Here is a 27,599-nt window from a genome sequence, read left to right as displayed (position 1 = left end):
AAAAGTTGTGTCTGCTCAATTGTGCCGCTTCTTGCAAAAAAATTATCTCTATGAAGAATTTCAGTCAGGTTTCAGGCCTCACCATAGCACAGAAACTGCACTTGTTAAAATTACAAATGACTTGCTTCTTGCGTCAGACCAAGGCTGCACCTCATTGCTAGTTTTACTTGATTTTAGTGCTGCGTTTGACACTATAGACCATGACATACTCATAGATCGATTACAAAACTATACGGGTATTCAAGGGCAGGCTTTAAGATGGTTTAGATCCTACCTATCCGATCGCTTCCACTTTGTTTTTTTTAAATGGGGAGTCATCTCAACTATCACCAGTAAAGTATGGAGTACCACAAGGATCTGTCCTAGGTCCTCAGCTATTTTCAATATACATGTTGCCCCTTGGTGATATTATTAGAAAATACGGGATTAGTTATCATTGTTATGCTGATGATACTCAACTATATATCTCAACAAGACCAGATGAAACTTCTGAACTATCTAAGCTAATAGATTGTGTTAAAAATGTAAAAGATTGGATGACCAATAATTTCCTCCTATTAAATTCAGATAAGACCGAGATATTACTTATTGGTCCAAAAAACAGTACTCAGTACATCCGTCTAGTTGCAAATTGTAATCCAAGAGATTCTGTTACTTCCTCTACAGTCAAAAATCTGAGTGTTATATTAGACAGCAACTTGTCCTTTGAAAATCATATTTCCCATGGTACAAAAACAGCATTCTTCCATCTTAGAAACATTGCCAAGCTTCGAAACATGCTACCTGTTTCAGATGCAGAAAAGCTAGTTCATGCATTCATGACCTCTAGACTGGACTATTGTAATGCACTGTTAGGTGGTTGTCCTGCATCTTCAATAAACAAGCTACAGATAGTCCAAAATGCAGCGGCTAGAGTCCTTACCAGGTCAAGAAAATATGATCATATTACCCCAATTTTACAGTCCCTGCACTGGCTACCTATTAAGTTCCGGATCAATTACAAAATATTATTACTTGCCTATAAGGCACTAAATGGTTTATCTCCTGCATGCCTAACTAGTCTTCTACCACGCTACAATCCAACCCGCTCCCTAAGGTCGCAAAATTATGGACTTTTGGTAGTACCTAGGATAGCAAAGTCCACTAAAGGAGGTAGAGCTTTTTCACATTTGGCACCCAAACTCTGGAATAGCCTTCCTGATAACGTTCGGGGTTCAGACACACTATCTCTGTTTAAATCTAGATTAAAGACACATCTCTTTAGCCAAGCATTCACATAATGCATCTTATAATATTGTACTGCATTTATATCTGATCAAATGTACATTATAATTCTTTAGATTGAGTTGAACAAATCATTTTTGCTTGAATAGAACAGCAGCTACGCTAATTATGTCTCTATCTGTTTCTCTGATTCTGCCACGGGATTAACATCCCGTGGTAACTAGGAATTACTGAAGCGTCAGTCTGGATCCAACCCTTAAAAAGATCCGAGATGACCAAACACCTGAGAAGAGATGATGGCAACACCACAGAGGACCACGGAGGATGCCAACCCAACACATAATTACCAAGTTAAGTCTGTCATAACTTAAATATATTGGGTTTCTTATGTGTGTATGTGTATATGTATGTATATATATGTGCATGTGTGCGTATGTGTATTAGATTAGATTAGATTAGATTCAACTTTATTGTCATTACACAAGTACAGGTACAGGGCAACGAAATGCAGTTTAGGTCTAACCAGAAGTGCAATAGTAGCAAGTGCAGTATATACAATGGTTGAATAAGTGCAGGACAAGGATATGTACTGAGTATATGTATAAATATATATAGAAAGATGGTTATTAATATAAACAGAATTTACAGGTGAATATGTATAGTGAATAAATATACAGAAATTACAAGTGAATATGTATAGTGAATAAATATACAGAATTTACAGGTGAATATGTATAGTGAATAAATATACAGAATTTACAGGTGAATATGTATAGTGAATAAATATACAGATGGCTATTACTATAGGCAGAATTTACAGGTGATATGTACTATCAATATAATATATATACAGATGACTGTTACTATAAACAAGGTGTAAAAGTGCAGTGGAAGTGATTGCGTATTACAATTAGACATACGGTGCAAAATATTAATGTAAGCATTGATAATGTAACAACAGTCGGCAGTGCAAATGAGCATAATCCAATTTAGGTATGGTAGTGCAAGATACAAAAGTAAACAGTTGTTACTGTGATAAAAATTTACATTCAGTAGTGCAAATAAGGCAGATGTGAGGTAGGAGAGAAGAGTTAATAATATATGAGGAAGTGGATCAACGGGGGGTAGAGTTCAGTAAAGAGACAGCTCTGGGGAAGAAACTGTTCTTTAGTCTGCTGGTCCTGGTCCGGAGGCACCTGAAACGCCTACCGGAGGGCAGGAGAGAAAACAGTCTGTGGGCTGGGTGAGAGGAGTCCTTAAGGATGCTGCGAGCTCGATGCAGACAGCGTTTCCTCTGGATGTATTCGATGGCAGGTAGTGGAGTCCCTGTGATGCGCTGGGCAGTTTTCACCACCCGTTGCAGTGCCTTGCGCTCCGCAACAGAGCAGCTCCCATACCATACTGTGACACAGTTGGTCAGGATGCTTTCTATTGCGCAGCGATAGAAGTTCACCAGGATAGCTGAGGAGAGCTGATTCTTCCTCAGTGTCCTCAGAAAGAAGAGGCGCTGGTGAGCTTTCTTGACCAGGCTGGAGGTGTTGGTTTTCCACAACATGTCCGCCGAGATGTGGATCCCCAGGAACTTGAAACTGGAGACACGCTCAACAGCCATTCCATTGATGTGGATGGTGTCGTGTGTGCCTCTTGACTCCTTCCTGAAGTCCACGATGAGCTCCTTCGTTTTGGTGGTGTTGAGGAGCAGGTTATTTTCAGTGCACCATGTGGCCAGGTGCTGGATCTCCTCCCTATAGGCAGTCTCATCGTTGTTACTGATGAGGCCAATCACCGTGGTGTCGTCTGCAAACTTGACGATGGAATTAGATCCATACACAGGCTTGCAGTCGGAGGTGAAGAGGAGTAGAGAAACGGGCTTAGCACACAGCCCTGTGGTACACCAGTGTTAAGTGTGATGGATGTGGAGCAGGTGAATCCTGATCGAACATTCTGGGGTCTGTTGGTCAGGAAGTCCAAAATCCAGTTACACATTGAGGTATTGATGCCCAGGTCTCCAAGTTTGGCTATTAACTTGGTTGGGATGACAGTGTTGAATGCTGAGCTGAAGTCAACAAACAGCATACGTGCATAAGTGTTCTTATTGTCCAGGTGAGTGAGCACAGAGTGCAGTGCCATGGAAACTGCGTCCTCTGTGCTCCTATTGCTACGGTAGGCAAACTGGTGTGAGTCCAATGTGGATGGTAGAGAGTCTTTTAGGTGTTCCAGGACCAGCCGCTCAAAGCACTTCATGACGATGGGTGTGAGTGCTACAGGGCGGTAGTCATTAGGGCACCTCGGACTAGAGTGTTTTGGCACTGGCACAATGGAAGTGCATTTAAAGCATGTTGGTACGGCTGCTTGGGCAAGAGACAGGTTGAAAATGTCTGTAAAACCCCAGCGAGCTGCTCCGCACATGCCCTGAGAACACGACCAGGGATGTTGTCTGGTCCAGCAGCCTTGTGCGCTGATCCGGCTCAGTGCCTTGCAGACATCTGTGGAGGAGAGTATGATTGGTGGGTGGTCAGCTGAGGGATTGAGCTTGGTGGCAGTTTCTCTGTTGTCTCTTTCAAAGCGAGCATAAAAGTAATTTAGCTCGTTCAGGAAGTTGACATCAGTGGCTGCGGGGGTGGAGTGGGTGGGTTTGTAGTCACTGATGGCCTGAATGCCCTGCCACATGCGTCGAGGGTCAGAGTTGGAAAAGTGTCCCTCTATCTTTAGCTTGTAGCAGTGCTTGGCCTTTTTGATGCCCCTCTTCAGGTTTGCTCTGGATGTGCTGTAGGCTTGTGCATCTCCTGATCTGAAGGCAGTGTTGCGTGACTTCAACAGGAGACGCACTTCCTTGTTCATCCAGGGCTTCTGATTTGGATATGTGGTGATCTGTTTCTGGGTTGTAACACTGTCAATGGTGGTATTGATATGATCCAATACAGAGGAGGTGTAAGAGTCAATGTCTGTGTGAGCGCCACTGGTGGCTTGAGAAGCAAACATACTCCAGTCTGTGTGTAGAAACCTTTCCTGGAGTGTGGAATCTGCCCCCGCAGGCCACACCTTGATGGTCTTCACTGATGGCTTCACACGGTTGATGAGGGGTGCATATTTGGGGGTGAGGAACAAAGAAAGGTGATCTGACTGTCCCAGGTGGGGGAGGGGTGTCGCAACGTAAGCTCCAGCCATGTTTGTGTAAACATGGTCTAAGGTTTTGTTTCCTCTGGTGTGACAGGAAACATGCTGGTGAAACTTGGGTAGCACTGACTTTAAGTTTGAGTGATTAAAGTCACCTGCAACAATAAAAGCCGCTTCGGGTGATCAGTCTGTTGTTTACTGATGGCTGCGTGAAGTTCTTTCATAGCAAGCTTGGCATCAGCATCCGGGGAATATAGGCTGCAGTTATAATGGTGGAAGTGAACTCCGCGGTAGATAAACGGTCTACATTTAACCATGAGAAACTCAAGGTTAGCTGAACAATGACTCCCAACAATAGCAGAGTTTGTGCACCAAGCTTTGTTAATGTAAATGCACAATCCACCACCTCTGGTCTTACCGGAGCCATCTAATGTTCTATCCGCCCGAGTGTGTGGCGTCCGCTAGCTCAATAGCGGTGTCCGGTATTCCGCTGTTTAACCAGGTTTCCGTGAAGATTAGGACGTTACAGTTCAAAAGTTTCTTGCTGTGTGTGATGCTGAGTCGAATCTCCTCCATTTTGTTCACTAGCGACCGTACATTGGCAAGGAAAATGCTGGGTAAAGAGAGCCGGTGTGGTGTTAGCCTTAGCTTAGCTCTTAGTCCTCCGCGCTTCCCCCGCCTTTGTTTACGATCTCGACGCCGCCTGCGAGCACTTCCGCCCGGCCGGGTAGGGTGCATAGCCTCGGGTGTCCTAGCGATCTCAGGAAGGAGTCGAAGATTGTCCATAAAAGTGTCGGAAGTTCGCAAACCGATATCCAAAAGCTCACAACGGGTGTACGATGTAAAGGCACAACTGTTCTGCACTGTATGCATATATATAGTAGAAACGTAATTTCCTGTAAAGCTGCTTTGCAACGATTGTATCGTAAAAAGCGCTATAGAAATAAACTTGAATTTAATTGAATTGAATTGCTTAAATACACACTAAAGCACATTAATAATATTTGCTGTAGGTCAGATTTAATAACAGTTATTTAGTAAACGAAAACATTTAAAATAGGCCTATATGCAAAAAAAAATTATATATATATATATATATATATATATATATATATATATATATATATATATATATATATATATATATATATATATATATATATATATTAGTGCTGGGCAACGATTAATCGCGATTAATCGCATTCAAAATAAAAGTTTTTGTTTATATAATATATGTGTGTGTACTGTGTGTATTTATTATGTATATATAAAGACACACACATACAGTATATATTTTGAAAATATTTACTTGTATTAACATGTATATATTTATATTCATATAATTTATATTATATATAAATATATTTATTATATATAAACATTTATTTTTCTTAAATATATACATGCATGTGTGTGTATTTATATATACATAGTAAATACACACACATATTATGTATACAAAAACTTTTATTTTGGATGCGATTAATCGTTGCCCAGCACTAATATATATATATATATATTGTTTCAGCAAGGTTTTTATTCCCATTATCCACACATAAAACCCCAGTTCATGCTGATGGACTATTTGGTATAATTGTCTTATTTGCCATTTGCGGGTTTGTCCTATGTCTTACTGAACTACAGTGAATTATCATCATATCCTAAGTTTTTATCCACCGATCCTAAAATAAAGAATATAGGCTATACATATAAATTGTAAGACTTTAGCCAGCAATACATCCTCCAACCACTAGGGGTCATACTCCTGCCACGACGAGCAGTATTGCTCCCAGCCACAAGGGGGCGCAGGATGTCTGTTGCCTGCAATCTTCCTCCCAGTTGCCAGGGGGCAACCATTGGCAAGAACTCTCAGTTGTACCTAGCAATTATTGTTGACGATACTCACCTGTGTAGGGCTCTATTTAAGTTTGCCTTTAGCCATTGTTTTTTGTTCAATCTTGAGCCTACCTACATGTTGCATACTGTGAGTCTTTTGTAAGCAATTGTGCTTGTTTTCCTTTTTTTGTAACTATTGGAAGCTTTGCTTCTGGTTTTGTTTGTAATTTGTTCATTGTTTTTGTTTTTGTGTCTTCTACAAGTAAAGCCACTTGAAGTTTATACTGCTCGTCTCCCACTTGTTATTCCTCTGCACTTGGGTCTCAAAATCCTCAACTTTGATTTAGCTCACTCAGGAAGAACACCAGCTCTGTGACCAGGAAATATGGGTTCTAGCCCTGCTAAGGACAACCTTCAAGATTTTAGTCTATAGTCTGGCAGTTCCTGCTTCTGTATCATTACAGCAAGATTGAACCAAAAGATGGACCCAGCAGAGAGTCAAGGCCCTTCGTCAAATGTGGAGAGAATATTATCCGAGCTCACCAATCAAGCTACTGCTATTCAACATCATGAACAGATACTCACAGAAATACTTCAACGTTTGAACTCTCTGGCTCTGCCCCAAGATCCTCCATCTCCGGAGGTTCTTGAGTTACCCATCTTTCTTTGTTTCTTTGCTTGTTTCTCACAATCCTCAAATTGACTGGCCAACTAGCCGTTTCACCAGATGGAGATGTGCATGTCCAATGGATGGAATTATTTCATCTCCTGAGTCTTTTTGGGGGCCTAAACGACAAATCTGGAACCAGCATGAGTCAAATACGCCAAGAACTAAGGTACTAGCCGTTCCTCAAGTCAAACTAACACCTCCTGCTCTGATTGTTTCTTCTCCTGACCTATCTCGAGTCCCCCAGGAATATGTCGATCTCCAGGATGTGTTTAGTAAATCCCGGGCCGATACTCCTCCTCACCGACCCTATGATTGCGCCATTGAGTTGCTGCCAGGAACTTGCCCTCCAAGAGGTAGACTCTTCTTGTTGTTGGCTCCAGAGAGGTCAGCAATGGATGATTACATTTGTAAGGCACTGGAGAATGGATTTATTCGGCCTTCCACTTCACCGGCAGGGGCTGGGTTTTTTTTCGTAGGTAAGAAGCACGAATTAAGAATTTGTTCCCCAGACTGAATTCATGAGCTGCTCCTATTACACAGCTCTGTTCTGCCCGAAGTACTCGGAGATCCCGCCACCAAGCGTTTGATAGGAACTTAATCTAACTAATTCGTCATAGGTTTTAAAAAAAAAACACATTTGTTAATTGATTCTAACTGAAATTGCTGTTGTTAGCACTTAATATGTCTGTAATACAGCCAAACAGCATAGATCACTCATAAAAATGTAGCCTATATAAAAGAATACGCATGCGCAAATGTCTACACCAATAAGCTCTGCTGTATCATAAATCAATGAAATTGAAGGTGGGCGGAGCGACACGTGTCGCCCCATTGTCCAGGGTGCACTCTGGGGTTACTCGAATTCTCTCATCAGAAACAAAAAAAGTGCAGATGTACGTACAAATGTAAGTAAGATATTCATTTCACAGTGTAAACAGCGTGCGTCTGTGATTTTAATGGGAGTTTTTGAGAGTGCCTGAACTGGCTAGACTGAATGAAAATGTTCTTTGATAATGTAAATTGTTTTTTGTTCTCTGTAAAATGAAAGTGTTATAATTGGTAATGTACAATATTTCTGTTGTTAAATTCACATTAAATGCATTTAAAATATTTTTACGGCATGACATCCATTAGAGCAACTGCACGGGCCTCAAATTTAGGCCCTAGCCCGGCCCTGGCCCGAGACGCTCAGGCCCTAGCCCGGCCCGTGTCCGACAGCTTATCAGAATTACCGGCCCGTGTCCGAACCGAGCTCGTCATTTTTCCCCCTTCTCCCAAAACAGCTTAAATCGGAAATTCAAAGACCGTTCCAATCACCCTTAATTCACCCTAGTATGAGCAAGGTTTCTTGCCATAAATTAAAAACATCAGCCCAACATTATATATTTCTTTAATACTGAAGATGTTAAATACCCATTTGAGGAGGAAAATGTTATATTATGATGAAAGGTTACGTGATGTACACTTTTCTGTAAACTGAGCCAAAAAAAATTTTTTGGTAACATTTGGGTGATTGGCACACAACGTTTGGGTGATTGGGACAGTCTTACACTACCCTAAATCAGTGAAAAATGTGCTATGTACTGTATTGGACAAGTTAGTTCATACTTTAATATAATTTTATATGCAATTATTTCATTTTCTGTTCATCATTATGAAGAGCCCATGTTTATTTCTGTTCAACTTTATTTCTCACTTCATAAATCCATCCAATATTCATACAATGCAACACATGTAATTGAGGTAAAAGAAGTCTTGAAGTCATTGAAAATATTTAAAAATAAAATATTAGACAAGCAATAAATAAATAAATAAATTAAATAAATTGTTGGGTGGCCCCATCACCAATTAACTGTTTGACAAACACATTTAACCTGCACAAACCTTTAACAGAAACCTGAATATGTTTTTTTACTGAAAAAAATATATATCTATAATGCTTCTATTTTCAAAATGCTTCTATTTCAGAATTTTTATTTTAGCAAAATCTAGATAGTTCATGAATACTTTTGTGGTTAATTAGGGCTTGCATAAATAAAAAGGTTGGAAACCACTAATTTAGGACATATAGATCATATACAATGGTTCCCAATCATCCCCAAACTGTGTTTGGGTGGATGGGGAAAAAATAAAAACAACCATTCGGAAAATAGAAACTTTTTTTTTACTGATTTTGTAGAAGTAGTGCATCATATTTATGTTTCCATCAAAAGTTTATATAATATTGTCATGGCTACTATTTTAGGACCTTATTATGAAAACTAGCAAAAGCTTATGTCATTTTCTTCAGTTTATGCATTTCATGGTCAACTTCCTGTTTGATGCATGCCCCACCCACCTACATGATGTCACACCAATGAGGGCATCTCATTTTAATTATGTGGTCTTATGCCTAGGACTCTCATTAGGTGAGAAAATAAATTCTGTATAGTTATACTGTCCCATTTTACCTTATGTCCCAATCACCCTTAATTCTGTTTCGAAACTATCAAAATAGTTCAGCCCGGGCTGAAATGTAGGGCTCTATCACCCATATCTGGTAGGTTACTTAATTAAAAAGACGTGTTTTTATGTGTAGTTAATAGATTACACTATCAGTCTACTTTGCCCATCACCCATTATAGATCAAATGTCATTCTATAAAGGCGCAACATGCATTTACTTACACATATTTGAAAATCGAGATATTTCCTTATATAAACCGCATCACCATTCGAAATATATTTCTAATATTTCGCTCAGGTAATGTTGACGGTATGACCGAGAGCCATTGAAAAACTACAGAAAAGTAAAACTACTTTACTCTGGCAGTACTGACCACGAGTACTAATGAGAGATCACACATTGGCTGCTCAATAATGTGTGAGAGCTATATGTTTCTGGATGTTGATCCAGGAACATTTTGCACTTGGTGAAATCACGTTGACTGAGCGCAAACACAATCCTGTGACAGGCGGTAAACAGTGGAGCGTGTGAATGACAGATCTGAGGGCACGAACACTTCAAGGTCGATGCATATGCATTGTCAGGGTTTGTCATCGATGCATTGAGAAAACGAGTGAATCGTTAAAATGTTGATTTAGATCTTCATACTGTATTACAATTATTCGTTAGATTTTACGTTTTCGCATTTGTTCCTGCATTTTTAAACTAAGGACTCCATCTGTTACAACTGTATAGATGAAACATTTGTTAATATGTTAGTTGAGGTGACGAACCACTAGGTAGCAGGTAACTAACCCTGAATATTACCCATTTACAACAATTACAATTATTAATATTAGCATTCAGTGTGCATGCTGTGTTAACATTACTTAATTAGTTATCATGAACTAACAATGAATAACGCTTATTTACATGAGCAGCAATTCTTTGGTTAGCATTTTTGTGAACCTTACTGCAAAGTGGAAACCATTTGAATTTCAGTTAATGTATTTATAATGTTTGTGGGCTCTTGATTAACAGGATGTAGTGGCAGACTAGCAATTGGATCATGGTCCATAAAACCCCTTGCTCCTTTCGACCCCAGTTTGAAGGCAGTGGGCCCCTGCATTACAAGTGAGATACAAGTGGAAATGTCCTTGAGCAGCAGCTACAAAATAAAACTACATTGTAGCTACAGAGTAAGTGCTTTCAGAATTCACAGTCTTTAAGGGGGCGGGGCTTGGAGCTTGGGACCAGCTTGGTTCAGGTGAGGGCTTTGAGACCAGCTTGGTTCAGGTGAGGGCTTTGAGACCTGCCTTCAACACAAAATTGAAGGTGGTAGGTCCCACATTTGGGAGATATGAGAAGAAATGTCCACAAGCCATCCACCATTACAGACAGGGGGGTTATTCCATTTTATCACTCATAATTCAGTAAGGTGGGGGTCCTGGAGGTTGGAACTAAGGTGTCAGGTATAGCACTTTACATCCTCGTCCTGATGCAATTATCTCCATGGCCCTGTTTTGGAGTTATAGCCAGTCAAAATTTCAAATTTGGGTGTGCTCTCTCCACAACAGAGTATAGGACTGGTGTTCAGAAGGGGCCGAGGGGTCCTCTCATCCCCCTGAGTCTGAAGCTCCAGGGCCCCTCCCTCACTGAGATATAAATGGGAATCCCCACAAGACACAGCTACACCGTAGCAGACAGGGAAGTGAGTGCTTTTGGAGTTCACAATCTTGAGAGGGCAGGAACTGGAGCTCGGGACCAGCTGGGTTCAGGTGGGGGCTTAGAGACCTGATTCAACCCCCGTTTGAAGGCGGTGGGCCTCCGCATTCAGGGGAAATACAAGAAATGTCTGCAAGCTGCAGCTACACAGTGCTAAATGGAAAAAATAAGAGCATTTGGAATTCGCAGTCTAGAGGGGGCAGGGCTTGGATCTTGGCACCAGCTGGGTTCAAGTGGGGGCATTGAGATCTGCCTTTGAGTTTGAAGGAGGTGGGTCCCTGTGTTTGGGGCATATGAAAGAAAGTGTCCAGCATTAAGGACAGCATTAAGTGCCCTGGAGATTGTAGGTCTCCCCTTTGTCCGTCCTGACAAAATGAGCCCTATGTTCCATTGTGATCCAGTTTGTGATTTCTATTTAAATAAAAAAAAAAAAGAAGTAGATCAAAATTTAAATGGAAACACCTGAAATTTGAATTTGAAAATCTTTATTGTCCAGATGTGTGGAAATTCATCTTCGGCCCTACAGAACATATACCACAAATACACTTCACAGTCCAATACATCAGAGACACAAGACATACGAGAACTTCTCGCCCAATGAATTACAAACAACATGAGACATAAAATGAGTGTATAGACTCATAGGCTTGTAACACTAAAACAAACAATAAATAAATAACAATGGTTAGTTGCATAGTGTACCTGATTATGGTCATTTATGTTATAATGTATTGGCAGATGGTATAAAAAAGATTTCTTGAAAATATTTCTTGTTACTGTGGGTACCCTGTATCGTCTGCCTGAAGGGAGTTTTTCAAATTCATGTTGGAGACGGTGGGTCCTGAGCTATTTGTGAGGCTTTCCTCCTGTTCTGGTTTGTATTCCACCAGCTGCCTCTGGGGAGTCCAATATGATTTTACTGGCTGTGTTAAAGGGATAGTTCACCCAAAAGTTAAAATTCTGTCATTAATTACTCACCATCATGTCATTCCAAACCTGTAAGACCACATTTTTTTCTACATTTTTCTAAACTGTTAAACATTTTCAAACATTTAAAGCAGGCAAGGTTAACCTTACAGTAGTACTCAACACTGTCACAACTTATTATAATTATGATTATAATAATTTAATGTTAAAGCCACCACAAAATCAGACTTTAGCACCTCTCTTTAAGTTGGCTTGAGAAAGCCAACTTAAGGCTAGTTCACACTACAGGATTTTAAGCCCGATTTGCAAGTTAATGAGCTCGCCGACAGGTCGGGCTGTAATCGGGGGAAAATCAGCGGGTGATCGGCGCTCCGCAATCTGTGTGTGAACTACACAACGATGCATCAAAGACGCTCGCTGACTCGTCGCCGACGCCTCGCCGATGCAAAACAAATATCTAGCATGCCAAATATCTGGACCGGTAGGCCGACTCAAAATCACGTGGTGTCAGGTGTGGTGATGAGCTACTGCCAATGAAAGAGCAAGGCAGACCGTTCGCAAAACCCGCCCACCCTAGTTACTGTTGCCATGACCGACAAACAATGCAGCTCTCACACTACACACGTTCTCACGCAGTGAAAAATACATCGCAGATCAAAGAGGAAACTGACAACACACCGACAGAGAAGACAGAGCAGGATACTTCTGATATGAAACAAGATCTCAGGACTCTCAGCTTTCAAATTGAGTTATTTTTAAAGAAATTCAAACAATAAATACTGTTTTGTGGCTTTTCAATGTGTCGTGACAGATCACTGTATTGCCTCAGTTCACATGAACCAATTGTCTTTTCATATTTAATGCACAAAATGAATATGAATAAACATCAGAAAGTGTTTTATTTCAACCGCGAAACACACCATTTTTCAAATTGAAGTCCACCGAAGTTAATCTGCTCTTCTGTCTGATTTGTGGTTAAGGCTAGATACAGCTGCGGCTACTGGGCATGCGCATTTACATATTTTCCGAGCCAACAATATAACGTGAAACCTATAAAAATGGTTTTAAAAAGCACATGGCGTCGTAGTTTCATCACTGTAGTGTGTCGCAGTGACCGTCTTTTTGCAGTAAAGGACCTGTCATAGTTTAATGAGTGGGAAGATGACATGAAGCGTCGCGGTTAACCTGCATTGAAAACAGATGAGCGCACATGTGCATATAAAGCTCCTATTCGGGGCGAAGTTCATGGGATTTTGTCCACAGAATGATAAGAGCACACGTTTAAACATTATTTTATTATTTCTCACTCAGTATTTATCCATGCATACAGCGCTGGACATGACAGATTTTCTGGTGCGCAAAACAAGTAGACTTTAAAGGAATACCTTAGCTTATTGCCGTTACCATGGCAGCCAACAACAGCACAGCTTAACCCTCCTCACATATTTATATTTAGTTATATTGAAAAAGTTTAAATTCAGTCAATCTTTTTTACCCCATTTTAACATGGATTTCTATGAAGACAGGCAGCAGTGGCTGCACATAATATAAGCCTTCTGATTGGTCAGATCTCATGTCAATCAAGCTCTTTGCTAACGGTCAATTCTCGCGTGTTTTCATGACAAAATGTGGTTTAGGGACCGAATCGAGTCCTTGGGTGACAGAATTGTTGTCAGCTCGTGTAGTGTGTAACCCCTGGTTGCAGATCATTTACACAGAGTCACGTAGTGTGAACACCACAACGACTTAAATACAGACAATCAAGTCATGTAGTCTGAACAGCACAGTGATCTCCCGACGTGTAAAGTCGTGTAGTGTGAACTAGGCTTTACTGAAATCCTATTTAAACTTATTATTATTCTTCTGAGACTAAAATTTCTGACTGCTACTCCTCCTAGAGCTTTAACTCTACAGACTCCAAACTCAGCCCAGATCTTCAGACTGATCTCGCCGGGTGTGCTATATCTTTTCTAACTGATCAGACTTATGGTTTTCATAAAACTGAAGATTAAAAATCATAAAAATCCCATAGACTTACATTGACGGAATGTTCAGATGAGCCAAGACTATTCAAACTCCAATTGTCAAAATTTTAACTTAAACTCCCAGAATCCTTTGAGACTCAATCAAGTTTCCCCTCTATGTACTATTTCTAACCCATTCAAACTCATCTATCTAATATTTCTAATCTGTCTATCTATCCTAGCGATATGCTAATCATGGTAGAAACATGCTAATCCATCCTATAAACATGCTAGTCACTTGTTAATCATGCTAGTCACTTGCTAATCATGCTAACGACATGCTAGTCACTTGCTAATCATGCTAGCGACATGCTAGTCATTTGCTAATCATGCTAGAGACATGCTAGTCATTTGCTAATCATGCTAGAGACATGCTAGTCATTTGCTAATCATGCTAGAGACATGCTAGCGACGTGCTAGTCACTTTGCTAATCATGCTAAAAACATGCTAGTCACTTGCTAATCATGCTAAAAACATGCTAGTCACTTGCTAATCATGCTAGTCACTTGCTAATCATGCTAGCGACATGCTAGTCACTTGCTAATCATGCTAGCGACATGCTAGTCACTTGCTAATCATGCTAGCGACATGCTAGTCACTTGCTAATCATGCTAGCAACATGCTAGTCACTTGCTAATCATGCTAGCAACATGCTAGTCACTTGCTAATCATGCTAAAACATGCTAGTCACTTGCTAATCATGCTAAAACATGCTAGTCACTTGCTAATCATGTTAGTGATATGCTATTAACATGTTAATCATGCTAGAAACATGCTAGCGACATGCTAGTCACTTGTTAATCATGCTATAAAAATGCTAGCAACATGCTAGTAACATGCTAATCATTTTATAAACATGTTAACAACATGCTAGTCATGCTAGCAGTATGCTAATAACATGCTAATCATGCTAGTAGCATGCTAATCATGCTAGAAACATTCAAGATTGAGCAGTTTTTGCAATGTGGTCTTTGAAAGTCAGCTGGTCATCGAAGATTACACCAAGAATTCTGAACAAACTTGATGGGGTAATTTTTGATGAACCTAACTGGATGGTAAAATCATGCTGTAGAGTTGGGGTGGCAGGGAAGACAAGAAGCTCAGTCTTGCGCCATGCGCTTGTATGATGGGACCCAGTGATGTAGTGTATGTGGAGAAGAGAAGGCGTCCAAGAACTGACCCCTTTGGAACCCCAGTGACCAGCTGATGTGCTCTGGATACCTCCCCTCCCCAGACCACCCTGAAAGACCTACCAGTGAGATAGGATTCAAACCAGCGAAGTGGAATCCCAGTGATGCCCAGTGATGAGACAGGAGGATCTGATGATTGACAGTGTCAAAAGCGGCAGATAGATCCAGCAGAATGAGGACTGATGATTTGGAATGGGCTTTTGCAATTCGCAGGGCTTCAGTGACCGAGAGTAGCGCAGTCTCAGTTGAATGGCCTGTGAAAGAAACAATGAGACCTGGTTGAAGACAACTCGTTCAAGTGTTTTCGCTATGAATGGAAGGAGAGAGACAGGTCTGTAGATTTCTATAAGAGAAGTGTTTAATGTAGGTTTTTTGAGCAGTGGGGATACCTGAGCCTGCTTGAACGCAGTGGGGAAGATGCCTGTGAGGAGGGATGTGTTGATGTGTGTGAGTGCCGGTAAGAGTGTGGGAGAGATTGCTTGCAGAAGGTGTGAGGGGATTGGGTCAAGAGGATATGTTGTAGGATGGTTGGAGAGGAGAAGTTTGGATACTTCAGCCTCATTCAGGGGACAGAAGGAGAAGATGGGAGTTTTAGCAGTGGATGTGGTTGGTTGGGGGTCCTGTGTGCGTGGAGGTGAGAACTAATCACTGATCAATCTAGTTTTGTCTGTGAAAAAAGTGGCAAAGTCATCATCTGTAATAGAAGTGGTGGGAGGTGGTGGAGGGGGACAGAGGAGAGAATTAAATGTTCTGAAGAGATTACGCATGTCTGGAGCGCTGTTGATCTTGTTGTGGAAATGTGAGGATTTGGCAGTGTGGACTTCAGCAGTGAAAGATAAGAGCAAAGACTGATACCTACTCAGGTCCGACGGATCGTTTGTTTTGCGCCATTTTCCCTCTGCCGCTCTGAGTTTAGTCCGATGTTCACGAAGAACATCAGATAACCAGGGGTTAGAAGGGGCAGCCCGTGCTGACCTAGAGGAGAGAGGACAAATGTTGTTTAGACAAGAGGTTAAGGTAGAGCATACAGTGTCAGTGGCTGCGTTTACATCCAGAGATGAGAAATGGGTAGGTGAGGGAAGAAAGGAGGACACTACAGAGGAAAGATGGGAGGGAGAAAGGGAGCGTAGGTTTCGTCTAAAAGTAACCGGTAGGGGGGTTGGTGGCACACGGCTAGCAAAATGTAATGAAGATATGTAGCGGTTGCACCAGAATGTTATCTGCAGTACAATTGCGTGTGTAAATTAAATCAAGTTGGTTGCCTGCTTTGTGCGTGCCAGTAGTGGTAAGGCGTTTGAGATCAAATGAAGTTAGGAGTGAATGGAAGTCTGTAGCATAAGGCTCGTCTAGGTGAATGTTGAAATCACCAAAGACTAAGAGTGGAGTGCCATCCTCCACGATAGAGGACAACAGCCCGTCCAGCTCCTCTAGGAAGGTGGCTAGAATTTGGCCAGGGGGACGGTAAATTACCACAATCTGGAGTTTTACAGGAGCTGATACAGTAATGGCATGAGATTCAAATGAGTTGTAATTGCATAGGGGAGAGATGGTTGAGTATTTCCAATTTTTTTAAATGAGCAGGCCAGTGCCCCCACCCCGGCCAACTTGACGCGGGGTGTGAGAGAAAGAGAAATTATTAGAGAGAGCAGCTGGGGTTGCTGAGTCTTCTGGACGAATCCAGGTCTCAGTCTAGCCCAAGATGCTGAGCGTGGATTTTAAAGAAAAAGCAGAAATGAAGTCAGCTTTGTTGACAGCTGACTGACAATTCCAGAGACCCACAGAGAAAGCAAGAGGTGTAGTGGAAGATGTAGAGATAGGGCGTAGGTTAGCAGGATTATGTTGCCGTCTACGTGTGATGTTAGAGCATGGTTGAGAGAGAACCGGAATGTTTTGGAGACACATGATAGAGGTTGAAGGAAAGAGGATAGGAAAGGTGAGTGTGTGAGGGAAGGAAAAAATGATACTTAAGTGTGTAGCTTGGTGTCGTTGCTCGGTTAAAGTCGTGCAGGAAAAAGTCGCAGGTCTTTACACGAGGAGGCTGAACACGACGGCTGAACGCTTCCGCGTCAGCGCGCAGACCTCAAAGAAATACACAGTCTAGAGTGAAAAAAAGCTGTGGCCACCTTTTAATTTGCACAGCCACCAGCCTATAGCAGGGCAAATGGCTCAAATCGAAACTAACACTTTGTACTTAAGTGCACGAAAGGAGCTAAGCAAAAGACACAGGCTCCTTTTTAGCCCAGGGGCAATTATTATAATTACCAGCAAGTGCAATCACAAATATAAACCACAACGAAAAAGCAGAATAGAAATAGGTAGGAAACAAAGTATTCTTTCCTAGCAGCAAGTAATTAATTTAAACAACAGATCTACGAACAAGTATTAAAACACTTACGCGCTGCCGTCTGTCTCTTCTGGTGACTAATCGATTTGTGCTACCCTGTCAGATTTTGCTACCTCCCATTAAAACAGTAGGTAGTACAATTCAACGAAAAATGCTGCCTGTCAAATTATGATTTATTAATGTCTACACCTACCACAACCCTAAACCTACCCTTACAGTAATGCAAATACAGTAATTGTGTTATATTCACGGTTGTGGGTAGAAGGGATACAGCTACCGGAAACCAACAATAAATATTTTTTTTCTACCTATTAGATTGTGTTTTATTAATGTCTACACCTACCCCAACCCTAAACCTACCCATACAGTAATGCAGATACATTAAATATTGTTGTTCAGCATGAGAAAAAAGACGCAATATTGATGTGCGCATGCACCGGCTCTGTCTCCACCACCTCTCTTCACAGACATGTAAATAAAACAGCATGAATCTATGCAAATACTTGCTTCAAAGACATGAGATATGTATAGAAAGCTTGAAATGTTTACTTTTAAATGAAGTAAGTCCACAAACATTTCCTTTTTATTTTACAGCTTTTAAGTTAGTGGTTCATACTGCTAGTTCGTTCACAATAGAGCGGTTCATAGAGTTTTATTTTAAACTTGTACTCAAGTTCAAATACAGTCAGCTTTGCATATAGTTTAAGGCACGGTTTTGGGACATTCTAAAATGCTTAATGTACTATAACAGTGACATTGGAGGCCCAATTCGGTATTAATAAATATATTAATACTAATAACAATTGTAATATTAACAACCTTGTTAATAGCATTACTATCAGTAAAGCAGATAGCCATTAGGCTGTAGAAAAAGCTTAAGGGAGGCTGATGGACGAAGATGGTATAAAACCAAATTATGGTACACAGTTTATTAATAAAATATAGCCTATTATTCACAGGAAAGCAGACAAGCCGAGAATAGCTATAAACAAGCCAATACCTAATTTAAGGCGAAAATAAAAGTATGGGCTCACGCACCGCTCTCATTCTGCACAAATCCAAATGTTTCCATATCCGCAATGTATTTGAAACTAAACAATTATTTATTAAACTAACTGGGCTTTGTACGTTCCAATATCAACAGAAAAAAAATCATAATGAACAAAAATGTGCCAAACTGGAGTGGACCAGGGCTCACGCTGTAGCTACAGCACAGACTATAATATAGACGATTTAAATTGACTGTGTAACATTTTATCCGTATTGGTGATTTTGTTTTATTTTAATAATGAACAGGCTGCGCTGTTTGCAATGGATATGCGCATGAGGTGCCAACGCAATATCAAATCGTTGAAACATACTGTCACTTACAGTAGGGCATAATTCGAAGTTTGAAGATTCAATAATATAAAAGATTATTACAGTTACTTTCTCATTTCGCTCTAGAACCTACGAGAATGCAATTTTCCCTGAACATCCAAGACTGCAAATGTGACTTAATTTCTAGCGACTATCGTCAATTTGATTGCACAGATACTATTTAAACTAAACTGAGCTAGTCAATGACATCTCTGAATGCAATAATGAAATGCCTTTAACTGAAAATTGATCTTATCATTATACATTACTGACACTCTATCCTCCAATTTGATACTGTTAAGTGCTTTGACACAATCTGTATTGTTAAAAACGCTATATAAATAAAAGGTGACTTGACTTGACGTCCAAAACAAATATTCTCTGTTAAAGTAATCCGTATGAAACCAACGCGATGTCCAGTTTTTCCCGTCTCAACTCATTATATCTAATGCGGCCACGCCCACGAGCCAATCGTGCTTTTAAGGTAGAAATACTCAGAACTCTTTTGTGTTTTGTAATTTTAATAACATAATATTAGAATTAAATATTCACACATTTAAGAAAAGTCAGGGTACTATAGTTGGGTTTTATTTCAACAGTTATAACAATGCAAAATGTAAAAAGTCAAAATGACTGCCTTGGTAGTTCTAGTGTTAATTCAAAGCACCTTGGTAACAAGGGGTCAACAGCTTCTTTTAACACCTCTCTTTGAAATATATGTTTAAGCAGCTACATACTTTGCTTTTAGTCATGCAACAGAAATACAAATATACAAGTGAGCAATGCAGTGGTGACAGTTTGTTTGGATATTTTTCAGAGTAAAATGAAGAAAGGCAAACTTCAACAATGTTAATCTGGCCCTGGGGGAAGAGTGAGGCCTCCAAGATATGAAGTCTTGAGGTTCTGAGGCTGACCTCAGGTGATCTCTTTCATCTTTTGTTCCTGTGTTCTTCTTGGCTGACTGAGATAATGACCTTTAATTTCTACAGAGGTCACACCCTCCTGAAGGTGGCATGATCAATGCAAAGGTTTACTGTAAGTCAGCAGATATTAACCCTGGTTCTCGTGACCCCCCACTCTGCATATGTTGCATGTCTCTTGTTTAACACACCTGATTCAAGTCACCAGTTCGTTAGAAGAGAACTCCATGAATGAACTGTGTTTCAGTTGACATGGTCCCTATACAGTGTTCACTGCTCTCTGCTCCCTGCAAATGGGAATTCGGCTGAAGTTTACTTCACTTAAGAACACGGATTGTGCTACACCACTGCCTGCAGGGCCTTCACACACAAACAAATCTTACTACAAAAGTGTGACTGGTTATTTAACCATGTAAGAATTACAGAACCTCAGACACTTTGAACTTCTGAGATGGACAACACAAACATGGTGTAGTAACATACAGACATCTGTTTCCACATCCCACTGAGAGAAAATGCGGGAAAACGCCTCTCACACATATGCATCAGTTGCTTTACATCCCCTTCCTTCCCCTCACCCATCCTTCCCTTCACTCAGCTCACTCAGAATGGTCAATCGTAGAATATAATGTTCTACATGACTGCAAGTAATATTTACAGCCATGTTTGGTATCATTTGAATTGTCTCAGGGCATCTGGTACAATGGTCTTATTCTTACAAGAAGTAAACTAAAAGTTAATACAGATCCTAAGAGTTTAGAGATATTTTGCACACTGTAGAGGGTGGGTCAGTTCCCAGTGTCTTTCATGCAAATTACCTTCTGTCCCAAAAGGTGATTACTCTACTTGATCAATGCAAATTCCAATTGTTAGTTCCTGTCTCCATCTTGTTATTCTTGTAGGGTTAGTATAATAAGTTGACATATACTTGCAAAGTTTCTCATAGTCAGTATGTTATATGTTGTGGATCCATCAAAATAAATTGTTAGAAGATATTACGCAGACAGTCTACTAATACTCTAATGACTGCTAGTTGACATGTAGTTGCAAAGTTACTTACTGTTAGTACAATGTCTAAAGTGGACTATCGAAATAGTGTTACCAAATGTGTATGTTACGTCACAATAACAACAGATGCAAGTAATCTTAGGCTACTCATCAGAGTGATATCCTGTACTGGATCCAGCCGCACGACGCATCGCGTTGTGTTCTTCTGAGTTAAATTCTGGGTTATTCCTCTCACCGCATCTTCTTCCAGAAACAAAAAGTGGTCCCACTTTATATTAGGTGGCCTTAACTACTATGTACTTAAATTTAAATTAATCATTTGATACAATGCACTTATTGTGCACATACATGTTTTTAAATTGTACTTATATTTTTAAAAATATATATATGCAATTACATCTGTAATTAATTTCTGCAATTAAATTTATAATTACATTGTTGACCCATCCCTTACACCTTAAACCTACCCATACTACCAAACCTTTCCCTAACCTTACCCATATCCCACCTCAATAGCAGCAAAAGTGTTTTGCAAAACTACTATGTACTTGCATCGGAAAATAAGTACAATGTACTTTTTGTGGTCATATTGTAAAGGCCACTTAATATAAAGTGTGACCCAAAAGTAGCCAGGATGAACTTGTTTGTTTACGCGGAGGAGATGTGGCCGTTTACATGTGCGCGCGACTCGCGTGGATGTTTAGAATCTTAAAGGGGTCATATGATGCAATTTCTTGTTTTCGTTTTTTTTCTTTTTTTTTTTTTAGTGTGTTATGTAGCTGTTTGTCCATGTATAAGATCTGCAAAGTTACAAAGCTCAAAGTCTCCCACAAAATAATTTATTCTATCTAAAAGAGAAGGCTGATCCAGACCGGGCTAAAACGCCTCATTAAAACACGCCCCCACATGTCAACGTCACGATGTGGAAATATTTGCGTAATGAAAGAAGGTGTGGTTTCAGTAACCACAGTAGTGTTGATGCAGCCATGTCAGGGAGACACTGTGTGTTTCTATGCGAAAGCAAAAGCACTTTATTTGGGCTTCCGAAAGTAGATGCAATTAGGAATCATTGGTTAAGATTTGTTTACAACAGAACAGCACAACCCAAATGTTCGAATTTGTGCAACGCATTTTATGGACGACAATTTCGTGAACCTAGGAGAGTACAAGGCTGGCTGTGCACGAAGGCTATTTCAGAGAAAAAAGAAAAAAAAAAAAAGGTCAGTTCCGACTTAGTCATGACAATCGATATTACAGCGTTTGCTACTTTTCCCACCATTGAAAAATCTGCATCACTGTTGCCTAGCAACTTTTTTCCTAGCTGTTTTTATATACTATTTTTAAGCAAAAACTTAGCTTTACTTCAGAAATGTCAGCAAAAAAGAGATGGACTGCCACAGAGGTTTTAGTCTCACTATAGAGCCTTAATGATGTTGAGTCCAATGGAGGAGCAGGCTCAGATAGTGATGTCTCTTGAAAGTTCATAACAGATAATTCTCACTCATAAAAAAAGGAGAATGGACACCTCCAATTCGACAACTGCTGTCACTACATCTACTGTTCCAGGTATGTTGGGCTGATCCTAAGAAGACTATAGCCTGGCTGTTATAGAGGCTATTTTGACATAACATTATTATGTTATGTCAAAATAGCCTCTATTGTTGTTGTTATTATTCTTATCATTATTATAATGCTAGCTAATGCATATAGGCTAATATTAGCCCTGATAAGACTGATATTTCATGAAATAAAACAAACTAATTAGGCTATAATTTTTTGGCAACAGTGCAAAATCCAGAATCATCACCTGTGCCTTCTTTGCCCGCCACTGCATGAAAAAGTTATCACGCTAAATCCACCTTCAGCAGAGATTCATGAAAAGTGAAAGGTGGCACTGTGTGGACTGTTATATGGCAGGGTGAAAATAGAGGACAGCTAAAAAGTCAAAATGTCATGACCGTAGCTGCAGGCCCCACTGCACACACAAAGCGTAACATTGAAGATGCCCTCACCACTTTTCTCTGGTCTGTAATGAAGGTGAGGTGGAAGCCTAGGCAGAATCCATACGCGGATGTTTATTAAAACAGTCCAACAAAGGACAGAGATCATGTGACCCTTCGACAGCAATGCACGCGTAGTCCTTCGCTCTGCTCACTCTGTCAAATATGATAAAATCCTGTCAGTAAATTTCGAACCATTCGATATTTAACCCATTGTGAATACTTCAACAATCAAAGACAAATGGAAAAGAGAGATTGAGCAATCGCCAATAAAGAAAGCAATGAAAAGATTCGACCATCTCCAGAGAGGATCTCGACGGTTCTATCGCTAACGGTATCAAGCTAACACTTAAAGAGCAGCAAAGTACTTTGGATTCGGTTGTGGTTTCAACATTAAGAGATGCGGTAGACTCTGTACTGACCCCAGCATTGCAAGAGCGGAGCTTGAGGGACTGGACTAGCTAGCACGAAGCAGACACGTAACTGGGCCGATTCCAATCAAGCAACTGCACGTGAGGATAGGAGGACAGTCACAAACTTAAGAAATCAGCTGGAACAACTCAATGAGATGACGACAAACGTTGAAGATAGGAGCAGGAGAAATAACGTATGACTGGTGGGAGGGCTCCGATGCAGCTGGCTTCCTCAGAGCTAATCTTTCCAAGTGGATCCCTTCCCTGAAAGGCCGTGACATCAAGATTGACCGGGCCCATCGCATGTATGACAGAAGGAAAAACTCAGATTGGCCGCGTACTCTCATCTTCCGTGTATTAAGATGGCATGACACATCAGCGATCCTGAAGGGTGCTCAGCAGGCATATCCGGTGAAATATACGCAGGACAATGTCACGCTACTATTTTTTCCCGACTTTAGTCCAGCCACAACTACCAAGAGAAAGAGCTTTAATCCAGTCTTGAAGAAGATGACAGCACTTGGTCTCCAGCCCTTTCTCACCTATCCGGCGGTAATTAAACTACGGCACAAAGGTGAGCAGATGATGTTTGACTCTCCTCAGAAAGCGGAGGATTTTATCAGCTCACTGTCACAGAAGAAGACATATGCTGCAGCTCTACAAAGCAACGGGAAAACAGCCTTCTCCTGTGGTCTTAATAAATCTAAGGGGGTGCTTATCCTTGTTAACAGGAAGTTACATATAACAACTGAACATATCGGAAGTGATGAGGAGGGTAGATTTGTTTTTATCCGTTGCAAGATACATAATAATAGGTTAGCATTGGTCTCTATTTACGGTCCGAATAAGACAGACAGTGAATTCTTTACAAATATTTCCAAAACACTACTTGAGCATACTGATTGCCCATTAGTGGTGGGTGACACAGAACAGCCTGATTCACATCCCAGGCAATACCAGCGCACCTTATCGCCAGAATACTGATCATCCACACGTTACTCATTTACTCATTCACCCAGCCAGCTACTTAAGCACTCACAGCACCTCACTCCAGTTTCCAGTCTCGTTGATACATATTGGACTCCTACCTGATGCAAGTGATTATTCCAAGCGATCTCCTGAAAGTATTTACTCCTGTACTTACCTCCTGTGTTTTCTCCAGAGTGTTCTCCTCGTCTTCATCCTTCTTCGTCTCCTAGTCCTCCTTGTCCCGGATCTCGGCACTGGTGTGCTTCCATCACCTGTAGGACAAGCCATAGCATCACCCACCACTTCAAGAAAACCTAAAGTATCATTGTCCTGGTTACTCACCTGATCTCTCCTGCTCCTTCTGCTGTGTGTGCATAATAAACCTTCTAACTATCATCTCAGTGTCCTGGTATAGTTCCGTAACAGTGGGTGGTGCTATTGTAAATCCTGCTTTGGATGAATCTCAATCTGATACAACAATCAATCCATCTTCTAAATTACTGAATAAATTTATCACTGAGCTCAACTTAATCGATCTTTGGAGAATTCAGAACACTAAATCTAAGGACTTCACTTTTTTTTCTAAAAGACACAAGACTTTCTCTAGGATAGACTACATATTTCTCAGCCCATCTTTAATTTCGTCTAATTCCTCCATCTCTATATTACCGATTTTATTATCTGATCATTCTGCTGTGATATGCAATATTCCTCTTTCCGATATTAAAGCCAAATCCCCTAGATGGCGCTTTAACGCATCATTATTAAGTAATCAGACCTTCATTACTTCTCTAAAAGTATATATAAAGGAATTTTTTGAAATTAACATGACCTCTGATGTGGATCCTCAAATAATGTGGGAAACGACTAAGTCTACTATACGAGGATTCTGTATATCTTTCTCTTCTACTCTTGCCAAAGCGAAAATTCACCAGTTTACACAATTAGAAAATAAAATCCAATCATTACAAAACCTACAAAAACAACATTTTACTGAGCAACAGGCTACACAGCTGTCCTCTTTAAAGGAAGAACATGATTTACTTTCACACTCAAAGGCAGAATTTATCTTCTATAGGACTAGGCAAAAATATTATTTAGAATCAGAGAGACCTAGTCACCTATTGGCCCTTAGGCTGAAAGAATGTGAGTCTAAGGCATATATTAGCGCAATAAAATCACCGGATGGTCAGGTCACCATGAACCCTGCGACGATTAACGACATATTTAAAGGTTTTTACACAAATCTGTATAAAGCCAAAACATATTTTGATGAACCAATTTGTAAGCAGTATTTAGATAAATTGGAATTGCCTCGGATCTCACAGGTGGATAAAGAATCTTCAGAGGCCCCATTAAGTTTGGAGGAGCTCCACGTCTCTCTAAAAAGCATTCAAAAAGGCAAATTGCGGGTCTAGATGGTCTCCCCCCTGAATTATATTTGGAAATTTGGGATTTGGTAGGGACACTTATGCTTAATTTATTTAATTTTGCAATTGAACATGGTGTATTTCATAGAGATCAAAACATATTTTTTATTTTTATATTTTATTTGTTAGGGACAGATACAATAAACATAGATGAAAGCTGAAATAACAGTCATCCCATGCATGTACCATAGTGCTTATAACCAAAGCTAATTTGCAACATTTGTCCCTAGGATGGCTTTTATAAATTACAATTACAAACAATAAATAAATAAAACAAAACAACAAATAATACACAAGTTTATAATATGAGTACACTAAACATGATTACAAGTTTGTTGATGCATCAGCCAAGATCTCGTGGCTTTTTTAAAATGATTATAATTTACAATATATTTGTCACGTTGTTGACACCAGGGAAACGTGGAGACGTAGGAGCTTCGGAGCATAGGACTTCATTAACAACTATTAACCTTACAGAAAGACGATTCATGACAATCACAATGACAACTTACCAACATATGACGAAACAAGACCAAACACTGAGACTAGGAAACACAGGGCTTAAGAACACTGGGAAACGAGATAATTAATGACACAGGGCTGGGGACTAATTAACTAATGACAAAAACTAGGACAAGAACAGGAACTCTAAATAAGGTCACAAGAGGAGGGGAAACACAAGACGCAGAGACACAGTCTGACAATATTTCAAATAGTCAGGCAATGAATTCAAAAATTTTACACCTTTCACTGAGAGAACAGTCTGAGCAAATTATGTTTTACAATGTATAACTCTACAGTTTCCACTTGAAGCCACTCTAGTGGATCTACTGCTTCCCTGCAATCTCACAAAAAATTTACATCAGGGCATAGGGGCAAGTCCATTTAGACATTTAAAAAACAAGCTTTACATAATGAAAAAAGACAAAGTGAAAATCTTATATTTACTTAGGATTTGACAATGATGGTATCTTATTTGCTTTTGAAGAAGATTTTTATTGTTAAAGATCTGAATTAACCTCTAGCACTAATGAGCTATCGCATGCAAACTAACCGAACCACGCACTTAACACCGCATGAAATGCTTACGGGTCGACCCATGCCTGTACCATATTGTAGATCCCTACAAAGGACCGCCTCTAGAGCAATTACAAATGGAACTTCGTTCATATATGAAGAAATCAACTGCCATACATAAAGCTATCTATTTACAGGAAAAAAGAAAAGAGCCCAGAGAGGAAATGGAGATGACGTGTCCAGTTGTTCCGGGTGACCAGGTATATCTGAGGGTATTCCAGAGAAAATGGAATGAGCCCAGGAGAGAGGGACCCTACAAAGTGGTGAGAGCTACTCCAAGTGGAGGAAAGCACAACCTGGTATCATCTAAACCACTGTACTAGAGTTCCCAAGAAAAAGACGGAAAGAGGAAAACAGACAGGCAGACTATGCAGCAGACAGTGACAAGGAGGAACCAGAAACACAAGATGAAATGGAAACAAACAATAGCACAAAAAAGGATTCACAAGGAGCTCCCGTCTTCCTGCCAGAGGAACAGGAGAGGAAAGAGAACAAATCTGACAATGTGTATGAAGACCATCTTATGCCTAATGTACCTAATAATGCAAATCCAAGCTCAACCAATAGAAAGCAACCAGACTTCCCTTCAACTAACTTCTCAACCTTTGAATAACAGTGATAACTGTCACGATCCTCTCAGGCCAGGGAAACGAGGCAAACCAGGAACTTAACCAAAACATAAACTTTATTCCAGACGCAGGAACACAGGAGACATGGGACACCAAAATGACAATTAACAGCTGACGTGGAGACAGGGCTTATGAACAGAAGGAAATCAAACGAGGAGAACTGAAACCGGTGGGGAACAATCAAACACGGAAGGAGACTAATCAACTCATAATGACATACAACGAGGACAGGAACAAACCAAATATGGGCACGAGAGGAGGGGAAAACACAAGACACAGGAAGACAGGACTGACAGATAACAATATCAACTC

The 27,599-nt window shown here is 40.3% G+C and overlaps 1 protein-coding gene across 1 annotated transcript in view; it reads left to right on the top strand.

Annotated features, from left to right (window-relative positions):
• LOC131531568 (uncharacterized) overlaps positions 1 to 26,981 on the top strand; it is a 33,375-nt gene extending 6,394 nt beyond the window's left edge. Inside the window, exon 3 of the mRNA XM_058762403.1 lies at positions 26,796 to 26,981. Within this exon, the coding sequence (XP_058618386.1) occupies positions 26,796 to 26,981 (186 nt within the window). The remainder of the gene's footprint in view (positions 1 to 26,795) is intronic.
• The last annotated feature ends 618 nt before the right edge of the window (positions 26,982 to 27,599 follow it).

The sequence above is a fragment of the Onychostoma macrolepis genome, chromosome 23 (assembly GCF_012432095.1).
Source record: "Onychostoma macrolepis isolate SWU-2019 chromosome 23, ASM1243209v1, whole genome shotgun sequence".
Lineage (NCBI taxonomy): Eukaryota > Metazoa > Chordata > Actinopteri > Cypriniformes > Cyprinidae > Onychostoma > Onychostoma macrolepis.
This window is presented reverse-complemented; position numbering and strand designations above follow the sequence as displayed.